This window comes from Drosophila virilis, chromosome X, assembly GCF_030788295.1.
Source record: "Drosophila virilis strain 15010-1051.87 chromosome X, Dvir_AGI_RSII-ME, whole genome shotgun sequence".
Lineage (NCBI taxonomy): Eukaryota > Metazoa > Arthropoda > Insecta > Diptera > Drosophilidae > Drosophila > Drosophila virilis.
In genome coordinates, this window is record NC_091543.1 from 12,864,233 (window position 1) to 12,886,569 (window position 22,337).

The following is a 22,337-nucleotide window of genomic DNA, read 5'->3' on the forward strand; positions in this document are numbered from 1 at the left end:
TAAAATGCCGTAAAACTTTAAGTTACTTACAAGTGGTTGGTCAACATAGGTAATTCTGTTGGCTTGCCTTGACACATATATAAATATGTATATATATGTATATATTTATAAAAAACGGAGAACATGGCAAAAGTTCCAAAATCGTTGAAACACGTATTCATTAAGTTCGCGTTTAGAGCTTGGAAAAAAAGTTTGAAGCGGATCGAATGAAACTTGTGAACTTCGCCCATAAAACACGTCTCCAATGAATTTTTTTCGTAAAGACCCTTGAATATTAGTTTGTGCCCAAAATTTCGCCCAACTAATCCTTGACAACCGTTATACAGCACGAAGGCGTGGCTTGTGCATGTGAGCTTTCATGAAGAAAAATATGAAAAAAAAAGAAACAACTCCGAAAATGTGTTTAAGACTGTTTGAATTGTAAACAAAAAAGTTTCAGCAGCACTTTGAAAATTTTCAGCAAATGGATTAAAGTAAAAGTGAAATATTGAATTTAATTAACTGTCGATGAAGAGCTTCAGAGTATATTTGCCTGGCAACATTTGACAATTGATCCGCTCAATGTAAATAATTTGGATTAAAGCAGACAACGAAAAAGACAATCCCAACTCTAATCGGGCACATAATTGCCCCCTGCCGTGCGCACCCTCGTGTTTGTATTTGTCTCAACTTATCTCAAATAAGCGAAGCGTAAATATCTAAGAACATTTTTCTGCATCAGTGGACGTACCCACCTGACTGTCTTGCTGCCAATTAGCAATGGCAGCGCCGGGGCACAGAAGGCTGCAGCTGGGCATCTCGTCTTGCTGACCCGCCACTTTGCAGTGAGTGTGTTGTGTGATGTGCAGGTCTTGCTATTGATTTTGTAACTGTGATCCAAATTGAAGACCGACTCGCACACACACATACACACACACTTGGACACACACGCGAGCGATTGCAAGAAACCGGATTCATGCATAATTTAAGTGCGCCTTGAAGTCTGCTACACTTATTCAACTTTGTCTCAAGTTGCCCTCTCGCTGCTGCAGCTAATCTGTATTTTATTCTTACAGCACGGCTCGTATCTTTGATCTGAACTTGAATTATTTCATTCACTGATTTAGGGCCACTTTAGTGCACGCTCTTTGGTTTTTCAAGCGCCAAGGCATAACGACGGCTCAGGGCACACATTATTATCATATTTATATGCATGACACACACCCGAACACACACGCACACACACATACAGCTACAGACGCACACAGAGCAGCTCGCACACGTTCCAGTGAATACGCATTATTAAGTGTTATTAACATTTTATGTTTGCATTTGCTTGAAATGTTTCATATTGCGCATACGCAACGTGTGTGCGTCAAAAGTCTGCGGTGAAATGTGGGCGTGGCACTGCTTATCAAATCTCCTACCATGTCCAGCTTATGATGCGCTCACGCAATATTATGACACATTTGACAGCCGCTTGGGCTCCTCACACAATATTTTGGCCAACTTGTTGGGCCCAGCCAGAAAAAAAAAAAGGATTGGGGCTTGTTGCGTTAGTCGCAAAAAAGAAAAGTCGGCAACAATGACCACATGCTCCAGTGCTGACGGTTGCCTCGATGCGGTCATAAAATTAGCCCACGTAAAGGTCCATTTAATGACCGCGTACTTAAACGCCAAGTGCCCTAAAAATGTGCGCAATAAATGAGCATCTAGTGTTAAGTAGCGCGTATATGAGCTTTTGTCTTTGGATTAGGTAAGACTGAGATGAGTTTAAAGATAAATAACAGCAAATACATAGAAATTCAAAATAAATGAATGACTAAAAGAAGTTTAACAATTTGTGAGTGATTTAGGATAAATACTGCAAGTCATGTTAAGAAAATGTTAAATAATCAACAGCTTAGCTGATAGATAACAGTCCTCTCTTATGTTGTGTACTGCACTTTAAAACTGCTGTAAAACTGCTTTACCCAATGCTAATTGATGCTTCCATCAAAAACAAATTTCGGCATTTATAAAAAAGATTGCCAGTTTGCGTTAAGAGTGGGCCGTCGTTTAAGGCGCTTACTCAAAATCAGCGCTTTTGTACATTCGTGTAATTAAGTTAACAGCACGCTCTTTAATGTGAGAAATGTAAATGAATTTAATTAAGTTAACAGCACACTCATATACTTTTGGAAGCCTCCCTGAAAATGCTCAATGCTTAAGCACACTTAAACGTTAGCCTTTTCAATCACAACGAACAAAAACAAAATAAATAAAAATAAAAAGCAATATTCTGGTAAATCCAGTTTTCCATCTTGTCAGCTTTCGAGCTTCCCAAATTTTTCATGTTGCGATTGAAAATATATATTTAGTACTACATTCGCTCCTTTTTGGCTGTCAGTACATCAATCATGGTGGCACTTAAGCATTCGGCTTGCGCCCGTTGTGACGTGTTTGCCGACGTCTAATTGTAAGCAGCTGATATACGAGGCTAATTCAATAAGCCATTTGATATACCAACTGCGCTGAGTAGTTTTGACAGGGATTCCAATGAAAAAACATGAAGATTAAACACGCACAAGTCATGTGTGATTGAGAAGGGGATACCCTGTATAGAGGCAAAAGCAGACTTACTGATTGACTGACTGGCTGATTAGCTGCTGACTAAACGACTGAGTGACTGACTAGCTGACTAACTGATTGACTGACTGACGGACTAACTGACTGACTGACTGACTGACTGACTGACAGACGGACCGACTGACTAAGTGACTGACTGACTGATTGACCGATTGACTGATTGACTGACTGATTGAGTGTCTGACTAGCTGACTGACTGGCTGACCGACTGATTGACTGACTGACGGACGGAATGACTGACTAAGTGACTGAATGACAGACGGACCAACTGACTGAGTGACTGACTAGCTGACTGACTGATTGACCGATTGACTGATTGACTGACAGACTAACGGACTGACTGACTGACTGATTGACTGACTGATTGAGTAACTTACTGACTGACTGGCTGACTGATTGAATGACTGACTGACTGACTGATTGCTCAACCAACTGATTGGTTGAATGATTGGCTGACGAGAGCTCAACTAGAGATGCTGGCTCAATTTAAAATTGGCTAGCAACATATACACTTAATTGGATTAAGACTATCTTATTTAGCTTGCATATCACTATAATAGCCTTTGACAATCACTTTTAATGAGGCATAAGAAGTTGCACTGCCTCTCTGAGACACTTAGTTTAAGCCTTGGCTTAATGAAAAGCGCATTATTGCCCCCAACACCGCCAGCCACGTACCGCATCCGCAAGCCGCATTCTGGCCACCAAGGATAAAACATGAATGTGCCAAAGCCAATTTAAACATTTGCACGGCACGCAACCACTTGAAGGCGACGCAAGCTCTGAGCTCTGAGCACTGAGGATGCGAGCGTGGCTGCTGGCCGGGCTTCAGCTGGCTGTTCTCACTTGTTGTTGCTGCTGTTGGTTTAAGTGTGAAGCATTTGGGATGCCAAGAAATAAGCAACAACAACAACCAACCGCACACACGCTCACAAAGACAAAACACACACACAAACAAACTGCGCTGCATGCATGCCTGCCTGAAGTGTCACTTGCCAGATGTGTTTATTTACATGCAGGCGCCAGCAGCGAGAGCAGCTACAAGACCCTATAAATACACATAGACATACACACCCACACACACACACAACCGGATACACTCAAAAATGCAGCAGCTGCCATAGGAGTCTCGGGCGAGGCAAAAGGCAGCCGTCTTTTTGGCATCGTTGGGTGTCACTTAAGCTGTTTGCACTGTTCGGCCACCCCTACCCTACCTCCCCCATGCAGTGACTCCTTCCCCCTTTTCAGATCCTTTAAAAACAATTCAAGCAGGCGGCGGCTGTCAGCCTGTCATGGGCCTTGCTCCTCCAGCTGGGCCGCCTTGCTACGGCTTTTATGGGGCGCCTTTGGGCTCGGTGCTGCGTCATTGTTTGGTTTTTATTGATATGTTTAGCATATTTTAGGCTCTAGGCAACGTTTTTATGTGCAGCCATTAAGCGCACATATACACACACACACACACACACACACACACATCGCAGGCATCTGTGAGCTGTCCAGCTGTCCACCGTTCCGCCTTGGAAGCCTATTTGCTTATTTTTGCCCGTGTCTCGCTCTCAGTCTCAGACTCAGCGTGTGCCCCTTGGATGCCATTGCGGCATCATGGCTGCGGGGCCGGGGGTTAAATGTCATAAATGACATTGCAAAACTTTGTCCTAACTGAATCTGTTACGCAACGTGGTAACATTTAAATATAAATTAAAAAGTTACGCATACGTCGCATTGTACAGCCAAGTAAACGATACGCGCAAAGGGTAGAATGACGCGCTTAAGCGGGCGCTGGTGAAGAAGGGGGATGGGATGGAGGAGGTTATGCCTGGTGGCTGAGGAGCTGAGGGGGTTAACGCGCAGTTCACAATAGCATTTGCATATTGCCATTGTGACAGGCAGACGTCGAGCGTGTTTCGAGCAAGTCAAGAAAGTCGCACACAAATGCAAAAATATACCAGAAAATAAAGCACACACACACACACACTCACTTATTTGCCATGAGTGTGTATGTGTGTGCGAAATTTAGCGTGACAACAATGGAAACAAGCGGACTCAGCCATTTTTATGGCGTATGCATACCCAGCATAAGCCGAGTTTCTCTCATTGTTTCGAGTAATTAAAATTAAAAGCCACGCACACGGAAGGTGGGCCCGGCTGCGCGTTGGCATTTTCATCTTCAGCTTGAGCTGGGATAAAAAAAAACATACGATTGCGCAAACAAGTGCAAACAAAAAAATATAGAAATTTACATGCTTTTTTTGCGAACCAAAATAATAACAAAACCAAAGGAAGCAAATAATGCTACATAAGAATAAAAATTAATATGAATAAAGATGAAATTGAAAATAAAAAGAAATACAATCGAAAACACATGCAAAAACCTATTTTGACTAAAATGCTGTTAGCTACAACAAAAAATTAAGCGAAATACCGAAAAATTTGATTTTGTAAAAAACGATTTTGAAATAACAAAGCATATCAAATAAAACGCACTATGTGCAAAACGGCGAATAAAGTCAACAACTAAAGTTTCATTGAAAATGCCAGGATAATTTATGATTTAAGGCGAAAATTGTTGTAGCTGTTGTTGTTGTTGTTGTTGTTGTCTTTCTGTAACATTTACTCAAATTTAATTATTTAAACCGATAAAATGTACAGAGCAATACGTTTTTCCCGATTTGAGCCCATATCCAGAACAGCCCAAGAACTCCTTGAAGCTGTCTAAGGTATAGATTCCCGCGTCTAAAATCGGGTTCGAATTTGATTTCTTTAAGTCATCTACACACATTTAGTCACAAGCTTGGTGTTAAATAGGATCAGCTACAGGTTCAGCATAAAGCTCGGCTCATCGTTAATATAAGTATACGAATTCCGGGCTCAATCGGACTCGGCTTAAGCCCAATTAAGATTGACAAACTGGAGCTATTCGAGCTTTGCTCGTGTTTATCAGCAGATTGATACACACAAGTATAACACGCATAGCTCGTATAGCCTCTATTTGTTTTTCTCAGTTTCGAAATTTCGTTTATACGGGCAAACAGACAACAAAAGCAATATGCTCTACGTACACTTTGTGAGCGGGTTACCTGTCTGTCTGAACAACTGTCCAACTGTCCGCTTGTCCATCATTTCCTGAGTGACTCTCTCGACTTTCGCTCAGATAAACTCAAAATAAGAGTCGAAAAGAACAACAACAAGTGTCTAATATAATCATCGACAAAGGCCAAAGCGGAGAACCAATAGGAAGCGAATACGTTGCCAGGCCAAGGACTGACACAGCTTGTACTTCAGGGAGCAGTGTGTGCGTGGGTGTGTATTCGTGTATGTGTGTTTGTGTTTGTGTGTGTGTGTGTGCTGGTTACTTATTATTTCCCTGGAGCTCTGTGACGGCGCTCATAATTAAGCGCACTTTGAATTTAATTACAATATGATTATGCGACAACAACAAAAATATCAAGTCTACTCTCGTCGAGATGACTCGACTAGAAGATACCCCGAACAAACAATAAGCTTATCTTTTTCATTCCACATTGCCACATTTTGTGCATGGAAAATGTATTCCTCATAAACTGAAATAGAGTTGAATCTTTTTGATATTTTTCCGGTCACCGAAGCGCAGTTCTCTGCCCCGAACAATTCAATTTCAATTTAAAGTTTGGGCTTTTAAAAAGTGAAGTAATATATATACCTTATGCAGTCGCAAATGACTTGCGCTGCCTGTTACATACGCTTGCACATAACGAGCATACCCTTTTATTGGATTTAGGGTATAGAAACGAATAGAAAAATCCCAGATGAAATAGCTACGGCAACCAGCCGCAAGTCCTGACCCGCATCTCCAACTCATATTTTGCTGTTAGTGTGCCACTTGTTAGCCTTTTTATTGTATTCGTGTATGGCGGACGCTTTACAGCTTTTCAAACATTTTGCATAATCATTTTTGGCCCTTCCATGAAGTCAAAGACAATGAGCCCGCCCCCCTGCTCGCTCGCACACACACACATACACACACATACAGAGAGAACTTACCCGAGGGCAATTACAAGCTGTTTTGTCGAGACAGTGACTGAGATAGATAAGGTGGAGACTCGGGATGACAGTGAGCTGAACCTGGCAACAACTAAGGAAATGGCGCAAATGGCTAAAATAGCGACAGGAACGTGGCTAAGAACAATTTAGGACGCTGCAAAGGATGTTACAAAATGTAGCAACTGTTCATTAGCCCAGTTAACACAGTTGACTCTTTGAGCGAGCGCCCTCACTAAAGAAATAATTAATAGACGTTTTAGTGAATTTCCCTTTTGATACCCTGTATGATGGAAGACAAATGAAAATGGTATGCCATATCTATACTGCAGTAAATATCAACTCCAATTAGCACCTTTTACGCATGTATGTTAAGTTAATGTTATCTTCCCATTCTCATTCTCTTCGTTTGTTTACAAGCTACGAAATGTAGCAACTGTTCATTAAGACAAAGAGAAAGAGGAAGAGCCTTCATTCCCCCAATTTATCAAATAGCTATATTGCCTTTCTCACATGTGCCTTGTAAAGTTCATGTCAAATTGCATGTTACATCTCCATTCTCATTATCTGCATAGCGATGCGGTCTTAAGACATTGACATGCAAAGTGGCAACGCTGCCATTTTAACATGCATGTGAAGCACTTAACAAGCGAGTAAACTAACGATTAAGCAGACAGAGACTAGTATCTGCCAGTCGTGCAATTTCACATTCAGTGCCAGGATTTGTGGGGTGTAGTTTCTGAGTTTGGGATTCTGTGTTTGCCGCTCGCCCAGCTATTGACGACACGTTGAAATAGAAATATGAAATGCGTGTAGGGGACACAGGTCGAGGGGCAAGAGATCCATTTCCAACTGAGGCAACAATTCCCCGAGTGACGCCAACGCAACAAAATTGGCCACAGGCTCAAGAGGGGCAGCAAGGGGGCTGAATAAATGGGATCTAATAATAAAACAAACTGTAGTCTAAGGCGAAAGCGAAACAAAACAAAAACAAAAACAAAACGAAAATGAAAATGAAAACGAAACGCAGCAAAATAAAATGAAATGAAACGAAAACGAAAACTTTTAAGTATCCTATTAATGTTTAATTCGAGTTATTTAAGTTCGGCACTTAATTTAGCAGCGGCAGCCACTTGAAATTGCCAAACCAGAGCCAAACACCCCAACGAAACCTTTCGATAGTTGCCAACACTGGCGGGAGGCAGCTGGCATTGCCATGAATCCAACTCTCGGCGTTGTGTGCGTGACCTTTTCTCATTAAATGTTAATAATAAAAACACAAGCAACAGAGATGTGAAAATAACTAAGTGAGGAAGAAGACAAACACGCTAAAAAGAGATAGTCTGATCAGAGTGGGCAAAAAATACATATAGAGAGAGAGAGAGAGAGAGAGAGGTGATGGTGCTGGGACTGTGGCCTGTGGCCTGTGGCCTGTAGCCAATGAAGTTGCCTTAATCTGGTAATTAATTTCTGTGGTCTGCAGCAACAGCAGCAAGAAAAGCAACAAACCAGTGTTGGGCAGCGTTTGGACTTAAATACGTGCCCTTAGCGTTGGGCAAAAGGCTGCAGCAGTTGTTTAATGAAACGCAATGCGAAAGCGAAAAGTGACAGGATAACAAATTAATAAAGTTACGCGCCCATCAACTTCGGCCTAGAGTCGCTCAACAACTATTTGGGCAACAACAGGAAACCGCAACAAGGGCCACAACAATAGCCGCAACCACACGGCAATCACTGGCAATTGATTCAGCCGTGGTTTGTGCCTATCATCAATTTGTTGCCCAAATATAAGAGAGAGAGAGAGAGAGAGAGAGAAAGGGAAGGCTAATTTGAAAGCAATGTTTAAATGCTCTTTAACTCCAATATATTAAGCGCGGCAGTAGCTTGAACCGAAAACCGAAAACCGAAAGCCGAACCGAACCGAATCGCACCGTATCACATTCAAGAAGCATTTGGCTTAAATTTTCAATTTGTTGACATTTTGCGAATCGAGCCCAAGGCATAAATAACTTTTGGCTTTTTAACTTTGAATTTATCTAATTGGCGGCGGCTAATTTTGGCAAGAGATCAAATTAAGACCGCAATTTCTTCGTCTTGCAATTGTTTCATTTACATTTTTGGGTATTGTTTAAGCCCAAAGCTGAGTTCAAGGCTGTGTGGTCGGTTTAAGGTATCACAAATGAAATGCAAGTCAATTTGGGGCATTAATGAGCGTAAGTTGACTTTCAAACTGCGGCCTTTTGTTGAAATGGCACAAATTTGTGGAAATTTGGGCTCAAGAAGCATTCAACAACTTTTCGAGTGGAGCTTTTTTTATGCGACCTGAAGCATTTTAAGTATATAAGCTAGATGAAACTTGCTCTACGCAGAAATTTCCCAGCAGTGCAAAGTACTTGAAATAAACTCCCAATTGACTGTGTGTGTGTGTGTGTGTGTGAATGGAAGAAGCAAGCTGCTTTACTAAAAGTGTATTCCAAACATAATTCGTGTGTTTCACTAGATAATAATTGCTGCCAGAAAGTTTGTCGGTAAGCCCCACAAAGTTGTCTTAACAAACAGCTTAATTAATTTGCCACACGGCCCAATGGTCAAAGTTCTACTGAAGAATGCGGATCCGGGCTTGAATCATGGGCTCGTGTATGAATACAGAAAGATCGGTTGAAAATTTCAATTCTAGCACAAGCAACATTTCATTGTTTATAAATATCTCGCTCGAACTCAAAATCAAAGCTGTTTGATGTGTGAATATACCAATATTCGCTGTGCTGTCAATCCATATGCACATGAAAATGCATTCAAATCCTAAGCTCCGCTAAGCGGAGCACCTGACTCAGGCAGACAATATGGCACTATGGTAATAATCTATTTGGGACCTCGGAGGGACATAGCAGCTCACAAAACGGGACAACAACAGAAATGGTTGCAACTCTTTAGCCTGAAGTTTGAATAGATTTATGGCTTTGACGAAATATTTGCGCCAGTACACAGAGCGCATGAATGCCATTTACCATGGGCAGAGAGGTTGGGTGGCAGGCGGCCGAAGAGGTGCCAAATGGAATATGAAACATAATCCGACCAGCTGTAAAATGGGAGAATGCGAGATTGGCTCAAGGAGCGGCTGGTCACCCACTGAGCTGATGGTCACATGTTAGCCAAAGTCAAGCATGAAAGGTAACCAAGGGCTACAAAGACAGCGCCACAGGAAGCTGAAGTTTATTGTGGCCAGGCCAACATACTGGCTAGAACCCGTTCTCAACCCCTTGCCGTTGGCCCATTTGCTTTGGAAATGTGTTAGCTGCTGTTACTGCTGCACTTGCCACGCATTTCAGTAACAGTTCTTTGCCTCGGGCCAGCAAACAATGGACGAGCAGCAACAATGGGCGACGGAAACGGAAATCGCTTGCACGACGGATAAGCCAACAGCTGCAGCTGACATTGAGTCAAACGGAGGGGGCTGTGGAGTGTGTGTGCGTGTGTGTGCGTGTGTGTGCGTGGGGTGGGGCGTTCAAATGGAGGCAAATAAAAAACATTTGTTGCATTTTGCTCTTCGACTGCAACTGCTGCTGCGTGTCTTTTGTGAAATGTCACTCGTCAGACATCAATTGTTGTGCGTGTGTGTGTGCGAGTGTGTGTGTGTGTGTGTGTGTTCGTGTTTTTCTGGTTGCTTTAGCCATTGTTGAAGCCGCTGTTGTTGTTTTAGCTTCTGCTTTTACGCAGTTGGCGACACGCAGCACGCAGTTGGCCTTCTCAATCGATATCGATCAATACATTTCTTATATGTGTCCATGCGAGCGTGTGTGTGTGTGTGTGAGTGTGTGAGCCCCTTCTTGAAGGAAAACTGTTGCATACAAAAAAAATCGCTGCACATTAAACAAGAAAATTAATGACCCCGTTAAGCAGTCAAAAGTATTTCAGCGCTGCGGCAGCTGTTGCAAGCAGCCAACGTAAAATACTGAGGCGATTTATATGAATCGCACTTTGAGACGCTTGCTAAGAAGCTGTTAAGCTGTTGAGCTGTTAAGTTATCAAATTGGTAGCTAAGCAAGTAAACAAGCTCAAGTTATGTGTGGCGTTAAGTGATGCCAGTTTCTGGACTTAAGCAAGTTGTGCGTACACACACACACGCGCACACACACACACAGACTCAATTAGGTTGGCATTATATTTCTTCTTCTATGCTGCTCTAATATAAGCCCATTCACACATTTCTAAGACAACTGAGATTTGTCTTTGATTTATAGCATGTGGCAAACAACCTGGGCAAATAGCCTAAAACAAAATACTGCTGATCATATCTTAACAAAATATGAGACAAAGCTGCTTAACATAGCGCAAAACTTAACATTTTATATGCTGTGTTATGTTATGTTAACAACTATTTAACTGTCATGAGTTTACATAACTTAATAAAATGTTATGATAGCTAAACATAACTGTTTGCAACTTAACATATGGCTGCGTTTGTATTAAGAATATGTTAAAGGTTGCATTTACATAACATAAGCATTAACATAGCTTGGAATAACATCTGGCGGTGCTTAAGATAACATTGCACAAGTCAGAAAAGTTAATTAAATTTCTACATTTTAATTAGTGTGCAAAACAAAAGAAAGCCGCGACCACAGGGGTAGCAAAAAGCAACGAACAATTCCATTGTGTGAACTCAATCAAATACCGAAAGTATTTTGTGCGTCTTAAAAAGGAAACCTAAGAGGAACAAGAGTAAATCAATTCCATACAAGACAGATTACACTTGAGTTAACAAAACTGCCAAACGGGCACAAGAAGCACAGAGTCCTTGGTGCTGGGCAACCAGTCCCGCCTGCTCAATTGTTTCACGTTCACGTTCAATTGTAAACAATTTGTAACCTGTTAAACGTAACAGCAGCAACGAAAGCAACAGCAACAAATGCGAGCTGCTCTATGCACAGATACGAATACTTAACAAAAATGATTGCCTATATTCGGATATATGTTGTGTTTTTGGATAGTCGCCCTTAGTCGCCAGTTAGCTCGATACTCGTGTCAATTATGCGCCTGTGTGTGAGTGTATGATAGTGTGTGTGAGTGTGTGTGTGTGTGTGTTTGTGTGTGTGTGTGTGTGTGTGTTGTCCAGCAGCAGAAGCAGCAGCAACATACCTTACAAAAACTCAACGTTTCGGGCATTGAGCGTTGAAATTTCAATGGCGATTTATTACCGTTACCAACGTGTGCCATATCTAAGCTGGTGTGTATGTGTGTATGTGTGTATGTGTGTGCCTGACAGTGTGTAGTGGCGTGTGTTACTTTTATTTTGTGTTAGCGACACGCAAAAATCGATGATGAGACGACCAAAATAAAAGCCAACCAGCACCCAGAAGTTCATGTGATAGATACTTTCTTTTTTTCTTTTTGGTTGTGTTTTTGTTCTCATTTTCCTTTCCGTGTGGCCACGCTCTGTGGCAGACTCTGTATAGCTGCCACCTGTGTCAATGTCTCTGTGTGTGTGTGTGTGTGTGAGTGTCGCCTGTGATTGATTTGTGAATGGACCAGAGAGACAACATTGCGCTTTGAAGTGACCTGCGTCTCGTGCCGGGCAATTAAGCAAACCAACGGACGCTCGTACAAACCCTTAAACGAAATATTAATAAAAACAAAGCCAAAAAAAAAAAAATAAAACAATATTTTTGGAGGGAAGCAATTGAAATTGATTGGGTCCTGTGCAGCGTCAGTGCAGCTGCTGCTGCTGCTGCTGCTGCTGCTGCTGCTGGCCACGTGCCACACACTAAGCCAGAAACGCAGCAACAATTGCGTCCCCAAGCTGCCAGTTGAACGTCAAAGTTGCGCCCCCAGCCAAAACAATTGAAGGGCAACTGGGCGTGGCAGCAGCAGCTGCGTGCTGCGTGCTTATTGTGACTGCCATTACACACGCACACGCACACACGCACACACACACGCACACACACACACACACACACACACACACACACACACACACACACACACACACACACACACACACACACACACACACACACACACACATACACGCAGACGCTCCTGCACAGAAGTGTGCCGTGTGTCGAGTTCCTGGCATGCCTGCATGCTCGTATAATTATTTGCTCAAATCGCACAAAAGTATGCAATGCTTTTTTTTGTTGGCGCGCACGCTGGCATTTAAGAATGCCGCAACAGCAACAACAACACCAACGACATTGGCAACAGAAGTGACTGCTTGAAACCTGAGGCGCAGGGCTTACCGTGGCAGCCGCATGATAAGCCAGAGTAACAAAATAATATGTAAAAAATGTTCATTTCAGTTGATTTAATTTGCGCAACGCGGTTTTTGGTCGCGTTGCCACAGGCCCAATGAACAAATGTGTGTCACACACACACACACACACATATACGCACACAGATACGTGTGTGTGTGTGTGTACACACTGCTGCGAGTCCATGCGTCTCAGTTGGCCAGTGAGTCAGTTGGTCGCTTTTGGTCCGTTTCAGTTTTTCGAAGCATGTCACGTTCTTGGGTTTTACTTGAAATGCCATTTGGCCAATTGCTTTGGCTGCCAACGCCTATACAGCTCAATCACTCTCGCTCTTTCCCACTCTATCTCTCTCTCTCTCCCACTCTCTCTCTCTCTCTCTACAATTGTTTCTCTGTTGGCAACCGCAGCGTGCGCCACACGTATCTTGCCACATTTGCTTTGGCCAGGCAAATTTGCCACTGCCAAAAAGTGCATTCCAGGCGACAAACTCACAATTGATTACAAATGTGCTCTAGACTGGACTGGCAGGACGCATCAAGCTGCCTTTACCACCCCCTCCCCGCTACTACCCACCCTATTAACCTGTCCATTCCGGCAACGCCACGTTGCGCGCCCCTTCACACCAGGCAACTGCGTTTGGGGCACTGAAGAAGCTGCGGTTTCAGCTGCACTTGACACATGTCAACTAACTAAATTCCGGACACAGTTGTCGAATTCGAATTCGAATACGAATTCGACAATTTGCATTGCATTGGCACAGCTTGTCGGTTGCACTTGCGAGCATCATTTGAGGCAACTTTGTGCAAGACACGCTTAAGTATGCCACAAAGCTTCGCATGACAACATGACGTAAACGCAATGCAAACACTTCACAGCGCACAGTCCAGTCCAGGCTAAGCCCCCAGCACATAGGCAAAGTGTTTATTACATAAGCGAGCATGCTTGACTAGCACATACGCTGTTCGCCAATTAAGCGCCTAATTATGCCTAATGCTCCGAACCGCATTGCCAAAGTTGCATATCTTCTTCTTATGCTTTCGGTAGGAAAAACCTTCAAAATGTTTGCCTGTCAACTAAATCTTCTTGGAACGATATAAATGGTTCCTTTCCATTTGGAGGGTATTTAAATTTTGACACGAAATGTGTCGAATGCAGCGCCTAAAAGCTGACATTCTCGACCCCATCAAGTATATTTATATATTTCTGTTGAATAACAACAGTTGCCTTGCTACAAAACTAAACAAATAAAGTAGCTGGTTCAAACCCATTATCAACCATTTTGTTTAGAAAAAAAAGCAAACAGCTGGCCACATTGATGCTGTCGCCATTTGGACTTAAGAGAATAAGATTTGAACCAAAACCGGCTTGGACCGGGTTCACAAATTGAACTTAACAGAGAAAGAAAGCTGGTTCAAGCCATAAGATGAACCATCGACTATTTCAATTGAAAAAAGGCAAACAGCTGGCCACATTGATGCTGTCGCTATTTCAACCCATGCGATTCGGCGAATCCTTTAACTGTCTGCCAAAACCATTTGCTTGTGGCTAGGGGCAGGGGCATGAAAAAGTTGCTGGCCTAGCAAGCAACATCAGCAACTTTATAATTTGCAGCACAAGCACACACACGCACGCAATACCACACACACCCATCCACCCACCCACCCACACACACACACACACACACCCATCCTCCCACCCAAACACACATATACACACACAGACACGTGCACACAAAGTAACTTTGACTTTAAGTTGCGCGACTGATGGACGGCGCAAACTTTAAGAAAACATGCGATTTGCATAAATAAATAGGCGTCAAAAGGAAAAAAGGCGAATGAGACACGAAAATCGCGCATGTGTCTGTGTATTTGCGCTTGTGTGTGTTTCTGTGTGAGATTTTTTGCCACCCATAAAGAATGCGTCGATCCACTCGCCAAATACGCGCACAGGCCGAATCAAAAAGGACATTAAAGATGTATCGGCTGTCGCTTAAGGCAGCCAAATCCACTGGCTGTGATTTGCAATATGCTCTCTACACACATGTATTAAATACATATATATAGAATTGTGTGTGTATATGTGCCTGTTTTTTCATGACACAAAACTGGTTGCGTGCTGGCAACTAGCTTGAAGGCCTTTAAGCTGCTGAGTTTTGTTCTTTTCTTTGCTTTTATTTGGCAATAGCAGCTTGGCTTTTGTTTAAATGCCTGGTTTAGCTGGCAAAAGTAGCACACACTTTCAATGCAGCGCCACACCCACACTCACGCCCCACTCCGCCCACGCCCATGCCCATTGCACAACCACTTTGTGGCAATGGCAGTTATATTTTGTGGCGTCCCCTTAAGCCCCCTCTTATCTGAATGTGGTTGAGGCACACACACACATACACAAAGCTAATTTACATTCCATTAATTGCTGCAATTGACATCAAGTTAAATGGAATTCAAGTTACCAGCTCCATTATGCGGTTTGATACACATACCCGATTACACGGCTAATCAGCGCTTGTAAACCGCAGGCCAATCTCATGCATGTACCTGGTAATACGCTTGGGGGTCGACGAGGTCAAAGCTCATGTTAGCTAAAAACTTCTGACGCCTTACAATGCATGTCAAATTTGCACCTGCTCGAATGTCAGTTCGCATTCGAAATTGGAGCCAAGCCAAGTTGACAAGTTGTCAGGGCGCAATTGCATGCCGAGGCCGGGAGGGGGGAAGACATGTATTATATATCTATATATATATAAATGGGCCGATATTATAGAAACTTCGACCATGGGCATGTCAAAGGATAGCCAACATGTCCTTGAAATACAATTTATCGGGCTTCTAGGAATTAGCTAGAAATCAAAAACCTAAGAATCAATAAGAACAAAGAGAATCGATATTTATCGATAATTGAGAATTGAAAAAAGCAACGTGAGATGAACCTGAATTCAAATTCCAGTCAAGTCTTGAGCTTAATTCTATCGACTCAGCTGTTTTATTGCTGATCAACTATATAGTAGGTAAATGCTCAGATCATAAAGCTGACCAATTCACAATGAAGCTCTTCGCTCCTCCCCTTGATATTGGTAACTGGGCACATGTCTGCCCGTGCGACCAAAATCCAATCAAGATCGAGCTACTATAGCATATCAAACCAATTTCAAAGCGGATTAACAATTGGAAAGAGACAAATTCTTGGCATAACATCCATCTTGGCCATATGTCGGCAAGGGCATTTATGCTTTAATGTTAAGAGGTTCCCTAACTGAATTGCTTATAATGAAAATTGCAGTTTATTTTGATCCCATCTCAAACTAACCGACTCAAAGCTAGCCGCGCTGGCTTAGTCTTGCCTGAGATTGATGCATGTGGAAGCTGTCGCTGCGCTTTGGCCCAGTGCCGTGCAGATTGCAGTCGTAGCCTCGTTGCCTTCGGCTAACAAATGGCTTAACAATGACAAGTTGGCTGGCAAAAGGCCCCAGCCTTGGACGGGGATTGGCGCGGTCGGCATTTGGCTGGTCATATGTCAAATCCATTGTTGACTTTTGCCACATCAATTTTCTTGCAAAAGCGGAAAAGCAATACAAACAGCTGCCGTGGTACGGCACAGGTGTCGTATATAACAGACCGGCAAGGACCAACAAAATCAGCATATTCCAAATATGTCGGCGTTCGTCAAGGATTTGACAGCATAATTAAAATGTTTCTAGCAACAGCTTTGTAGTTCGCATATATTTATTTGCCTTCTCTCCATCTACTTGACTATGAATTCATGTGCTCATGCCTTACGCTCTGTTGCCCATCTGAATATCTCCAAGGATGTTCGAAATGTGATGAGAAAATCCAAAACATTAACCACATCATTAGCTGGGCGTGGTCACCAGAACCCGACGAACACGCCGCCCAGCCACATGCCCAACAACCACCCACAACAATCGCACGTGCCTTGACTGCCCAACGAGCTGCCGCCTTCAAAAGCGACAAGGCCTGTTTCTATCCCTCTGCCACTCATCCGTCGCAGTCCCCTTTCCTGCCGCTAGCTATCACCAGCCCGTCGAATATTTGCCAAATTATTATCAAAAAAAAAAAATGTTTAGTTATTAGCTTTTTAGCATAACGCAGGCCCAGCCGCAAGGCAGTCCAGGAACAGAGTCGTGGTTGGCGCGAGAGTGAGGCGGCCAGGCTGAAAATCTCTTGAAATAATATACGCCTCATGCGTGCACAGTTAAATAAGTTACCTGCACTGATTACGGCCTAATAAGGCAAATTTTTGGTACAGCTCTGGCTCGCCACGAGATGCAGCTCAGTTGGAAATCGCAGCATGGACTATTCCTTGGCGAATTATCAGTATACATTAAGCTGCCTTACCTTACATATTAATTTGCTTAAATGCGAAGAAGAAATTGAAATTTAAAAAAATCACCCACATCATCAGCGTATATAACACGGCACTGTTTAATTCATCTGCCCGCTATCCATTTTTCGCCCTTCATGTTGCAGTCCACATAATTAGGAAATCTTTAAATTACGTATGCGAAGAGAAAAATACACTTAATTTCTTTCATCGTAGTAGGTGAATTTTTGTGATACAAAAGTAAATCAATGTAAAAAATGCAGCTGCCAGTAAAATTTCCACGCGCACGCGTGGAAAATCAGTGGAAAGCGATTGCATGAAACTTATTTGTGCTCAATTCGAACGGTTTAAAGTTCATTTTAAAAGAACTTTGCTTGGTCAAAGAGATGAAGAGTTCAAGCTCAGCAACTATGTAAAATTCTCTTAAAGTTGTACAATTCAGTTTTTTTCGAACTGCATGCTGTCCCAGCTCACCGACTTGAAGGAGGCGGAGCAGATGCAGAAAATCGACGAACTGAATGTCAACTTCAATAAGACGAATATCCCAACTATATCATGCATATATATATATGTGTATGCATGACGATCCCTGCTCGGGCCCCGCTGCCAGGTAAAATCTGGCTTCGCCTTAATGCAGACGACATGCTCGTAACCACGTAACTGAGCTTAAAATTGGCGAGAACAAACGGTGACAATTGCTTTGCTTGTTGCAAGTGAAACGGATAAAAGCGTTGCATTGGAAATCTCACGAAAGTCCTTAGATAAGTCCAACTATAACTATTATTATTATTGTAATTATTATCTTTCAGTTATTATTTCATTATCATGAATCGCACATAAGGGCGACTTTTAGCTGATTGAGAATGAAAAATTGAATTGAAGTAGGCGTGGCTTAAGTCGAAATCTAGATTCTAAATGTGGTAAACCTTAACTTAGAATCTAACCTAAAGGCAGGACGCTGGTTCAAACCGTAAACCACTAGACTTCTTTTTGATCTGCCCTGACAGTTCGTATTAGAAAAATGCATCAGCTATGCAAGCCCTAAGCCAAAATCTAGATTCCGAATGATGAAAACCTTATTTAAGAACCGAACCTATAGGCAGGACGCTGGTTCAAACCGTAAACCTCGAATGGTTGCCCAGACAATACGTTTTTATAAAAAGTCATCAGCTGGCCAAGTCTGCAGTCTTTCAATCTGTGTGGGATACAAAGCGTTTTCATCGTTAAGCCGAAGCAACTCCCTTTCGCCTTTCATGGAACAGTGTGTGCGAGAAGCTGCTACTTAAAACGATTTAGGCCAATGTAAAGCACAAGGCGGCGTACGATGTTGCCCCGGCAACTGGCCACAACTGTCTGACTGGCGCCTAAGGCGAGCGCGTGTGTCAACTAATTAGCACATAATTAACAGGAAAGTGAGTAGGCGAAAAAGTGGCAAACGGCACGCTCTCTGGCAACGACTGTGGCAATACTCTGTTTACAGGATCAAACAAAATAATTGAATAGGAGCATGTCTTTGCTTTGTGAGTGTAACAGAAAGAAAGATGCGTAAAGGCAAAGGCTTATCGAAAGGTATGCGAGTGTGTGTCTATGCATGTGTCGCACAAAGCTGCCTCTTTGGAGCACTCATGAGTAGATTTCTGCTAAATCAAAGCAGCAACTGGATATTACAATTTTGTTGCCGATATATGAATATTGAAAATTTTTGAAATTTGAGTTCTGCGGCACAATACTTGAGCTGTGGACAGACGCTCTCATATCGGGGCAAGCCCCAAAAGTTTCAAGTTGGCAAACAAAAGGGAAAAATATGCAACAGGCATGCCAATTTGTTTTTTTCTTTTTTTTTTTTTTTTTAATTCATAGCTGAAGTCGGAAAATCAAATGCCACATTCAGAGTTCGGGCGAATTTTCCAGGCTCAAGTTTCGAGTGCAATTTGAAATGTTCAGAAAGTACCAAAGGATGCCCATGAAGTGCAGGATAATATTGCTTGTAAACCAAATAAGCCCCATCGTCCTTAATGCTGTCAACCATAAGTGTAATAGTCTGGGTAAAGCTTTTGCACTTCACCTGCCTGAAGTGTCTGCGGCGGTGGTCACATTTTTCTGTAGGGCTTAACACAAGCACTTCAACACAATTTTATAAACTTCTCGAGGGTATTTTAACTATGTCACGATTTGTGTGTGGCATAGCAGTTGAACTCCACACTTCTCGGCCGTATTGGCCCAATCGGTCGGACATAAAGCTTTCGTATCAAGTACTTCTCAGTCTTATGTCTACGAGGGAATTTAATTTGCAACGTGCCGAACATTGCCATTCTTTCAATATTTTTAAGTTTAGCCTCAAGTTAATCTAGCTGTTAAATATACAAGTGACAGTATTGCCACCTTGTAACATAATTCGTACGGAGCTTGTCGTTGCCACCCTATCGACAAGGCGTTGGCATATTTGAAATTGTGTTCTTTCTGTTAGCCCTGACTGTCAAAGAATGTGCCCGAGTGCCCGAGTATTATAAAAAACAATATTTCATTTAAAATGTTATCTTCGAACTCAACAGGTTCGGCATATATATAACACATATGTTGATTCACAGAGAAGGATACGCATAAAACAGGATTTTAAAGATGTTAGCTTAGGGTTTATATATATATATGTATATGTATATATTATTTTGCTATTATTATTGAAATATAATTATGCAAGACAATTTAATCAGAATCTTGTTTAAGTTGATAATTTTGATGCTCTTTGTCCGAATTAGTGGTTTTTATTGTGTTTTTATGAAGGGCAGTTAGATAATGAATATTATTCACATGAAAGTCTCAGTGAAGGTATTCTGTGTAACTTTAATTGGGCATTATGTACTTGCAGGTGTATTGCGCACACATACAAATATACATTGGTGGGCATATGTTACTTTAATGTGCCCATATATATGTACATTGTGAGAAAGTTTCTCATTTGGGCCCTTTGGGCAGATGGCCCAATTAGCTAATGGATATTTAACAGAGGAACAGCAAAACGCAGGGAATTGTATTAACACGCATACAAAGACACTTAAGAGTATGTATTGTATATGTGGATACAAAATATGTATAATATGTATATATTATTATACGCATATTGAAATATAAATATATATATAAGTTATGTGCATGTGGACTCACCTCTCGGTATGCGGCTCCCTTTCCCTGTCCTGCTCCAGGTCCGAATCGCAGCCCTGGCGAATAGCATCGGGATCGCCATCAACCATGCCAGCGCTAGTGTTGCTGTTGCTGCTGCTGGGCGCATCCTGCTCCTCGGTCACTGGCGGTGCCGGCGACTCCGATGGCGTCGATCGACTCTGGCTCTGGCTCTGGCTCTGGCTCTGGCTCTGGCTGCCGCTGGTTGTCTCCTGTTGCTCGGACATTCTCTTGCTTTGGTTTACGAATTTGGTATTTGATTTGGATTCAACAATCGCTCTGGGTTCGATGCGTCTTTTGTGCCCCTTGCCGCACGCTGCTGCACGAAGCAAACTTTGCGTTAGCGCCTGAAAGTGGGTGTGGCAGTGTGAGGAGCTAGGCGCGAGTCGTGAGCCGTGAGCCGTAAGGCATAAGGCGTGAGTGTGCTGCAATTGCTATTTAATATAGCCCCTGCCCTTGCCCTTGCCCTTGCCCTTGCCCTTGCCGTTGTCCTTGCCCTTGCCCCTGCCCCTGCCCCGTTCACAATATTAGTGGAACCCAGGCACACAAATAAAATACACAAATGTAGAGAAAACATAATGAAAACTAATTGGGGATACCTTGGAAATCTACTTAGCATTGTTTTCGGTTTTTCCAGCTTGTCGTTTCTGTTTTACTTATTAAGCTGCCAATTATAAGTATAAAAAAAAACAAAAAAAAAACAATGAAACACAAAAATTAAAAACTACGCAAAAGCAGATTTTGCTGGTTTTTTTTTTTTTGTAATTAAAACAGCTGTGAAAGTTGCTTGGTTGCCACGGCACCCACAATAAGTTTTAAGTTGCAAAATCTCAATTAAATGACATAAGCTCAAACAGAAACTTAAAGGAACATGATGCATTTTACAACTAATTAAACTGGACACGGCTTTGGGGACCTTATTTAGCAGCAGTTCAAAGTTTTAGCTCTCATAAATGTACTTTCCAACACTAGAAGCTATTTGAGTTTTATAACTGGACTTAGGCACGCTTGAAATACAACATGCAACCAAATAGAGAAACTTTATATTTACTTTCTAACACTAAAAGCTCTTGAAGCCTTCTAACTAGCTAGATCCAAATCAAGCTTCAGGTCGCTTAAGCTTTCAGAGAATTTGTTTGAATTACAACCCGTTGAAGTGAGCGAGAAATAGAAAAACCTTTTTATCTTCTTTCTGGCACTAACAGCTCCTTAAATGCTTACTATTACAACCTTCTGAAGTGAGCAAGAAATCGTTTTAGATCGTTTGACCAATTGCACTTTATTTAATAAATTAAATCGCTTGAATCTCAGAAAAGTGTGTTGAAAATAACACTAACAAATACACAAAAAATAGCGCTTTATTTGCTGGAATAGCATTATTCAAATGCGAATCTTAAATATTATCTCTATGCTCAGCCCTTAGCACAAGTTGTCAAAGTTGGGCGCAGCGCTGTACAACACTGGTAACTGTTATTAATTTATAGAAAAACTGCAAGTCAGTAACAATTGTAATCCACTTTGTAAAATATTTAGCATAATGCACTTGAGAGGCTTGATTCATAAATTCGTAAAACGCTCAACTTCGCAACTCAATTATATTTTTGTGCTTTCTGTCACAATATAGCAGCTGGTGTTAAATGCTAACAAGTGCATGCTAAATGTCAAAGAAACCAAGAAGCTGCGGTTGAGCCACAGCAACCACATTGCGGCGGGCTGTGGGCAACGAATGCAAATGGAAATGGAAATTGAAACAGAAATGGAAATCGAAATGTGAAAGAAGTTGGTGGCAAGAAAAAAAAAAAAAAAAGACCTGGCAAAAGAGAAGCGCAGCAATTTAACATGCGCTCAAATGTGGCATCAATAAGAGCATTAAGCCAAGGACCAACAAGTGGTCGATTGACGGCAACGAGCAGCGACAGCGTCAACAAAGTGAAAGCAATTTAA

At 42.1% G+C, this 22,337-nt stretch overlaps 1 protein-coding gene across 4 annotated transcripts in view; it reads right to left on the reverse strand.

The window, feature by feature from the left end:
• LOC6636004 (uncharacterized) overlaps nucleotides 1–22,337 on the reverse strand; it is a 73,512-nt gene that overhangs the window by 43,570 nt on the left and 7,605 nt on the right. For all 4 annotated transcript variants that reach the window (XM_002059468.4, XM_070207655.1, XM_070207657.1 and 1 more), the window contains exon 2: nucleotides 20,379–20,740. In XM_002059468.4, coding sequence (XP_002059504.2) covers nucleotides 20,379–20,740 — 362 coding nt within the window. The remainder of the gene's footprint in view (nucleotides 1–20,378; nucleotides 20,741–22,337) is intronic.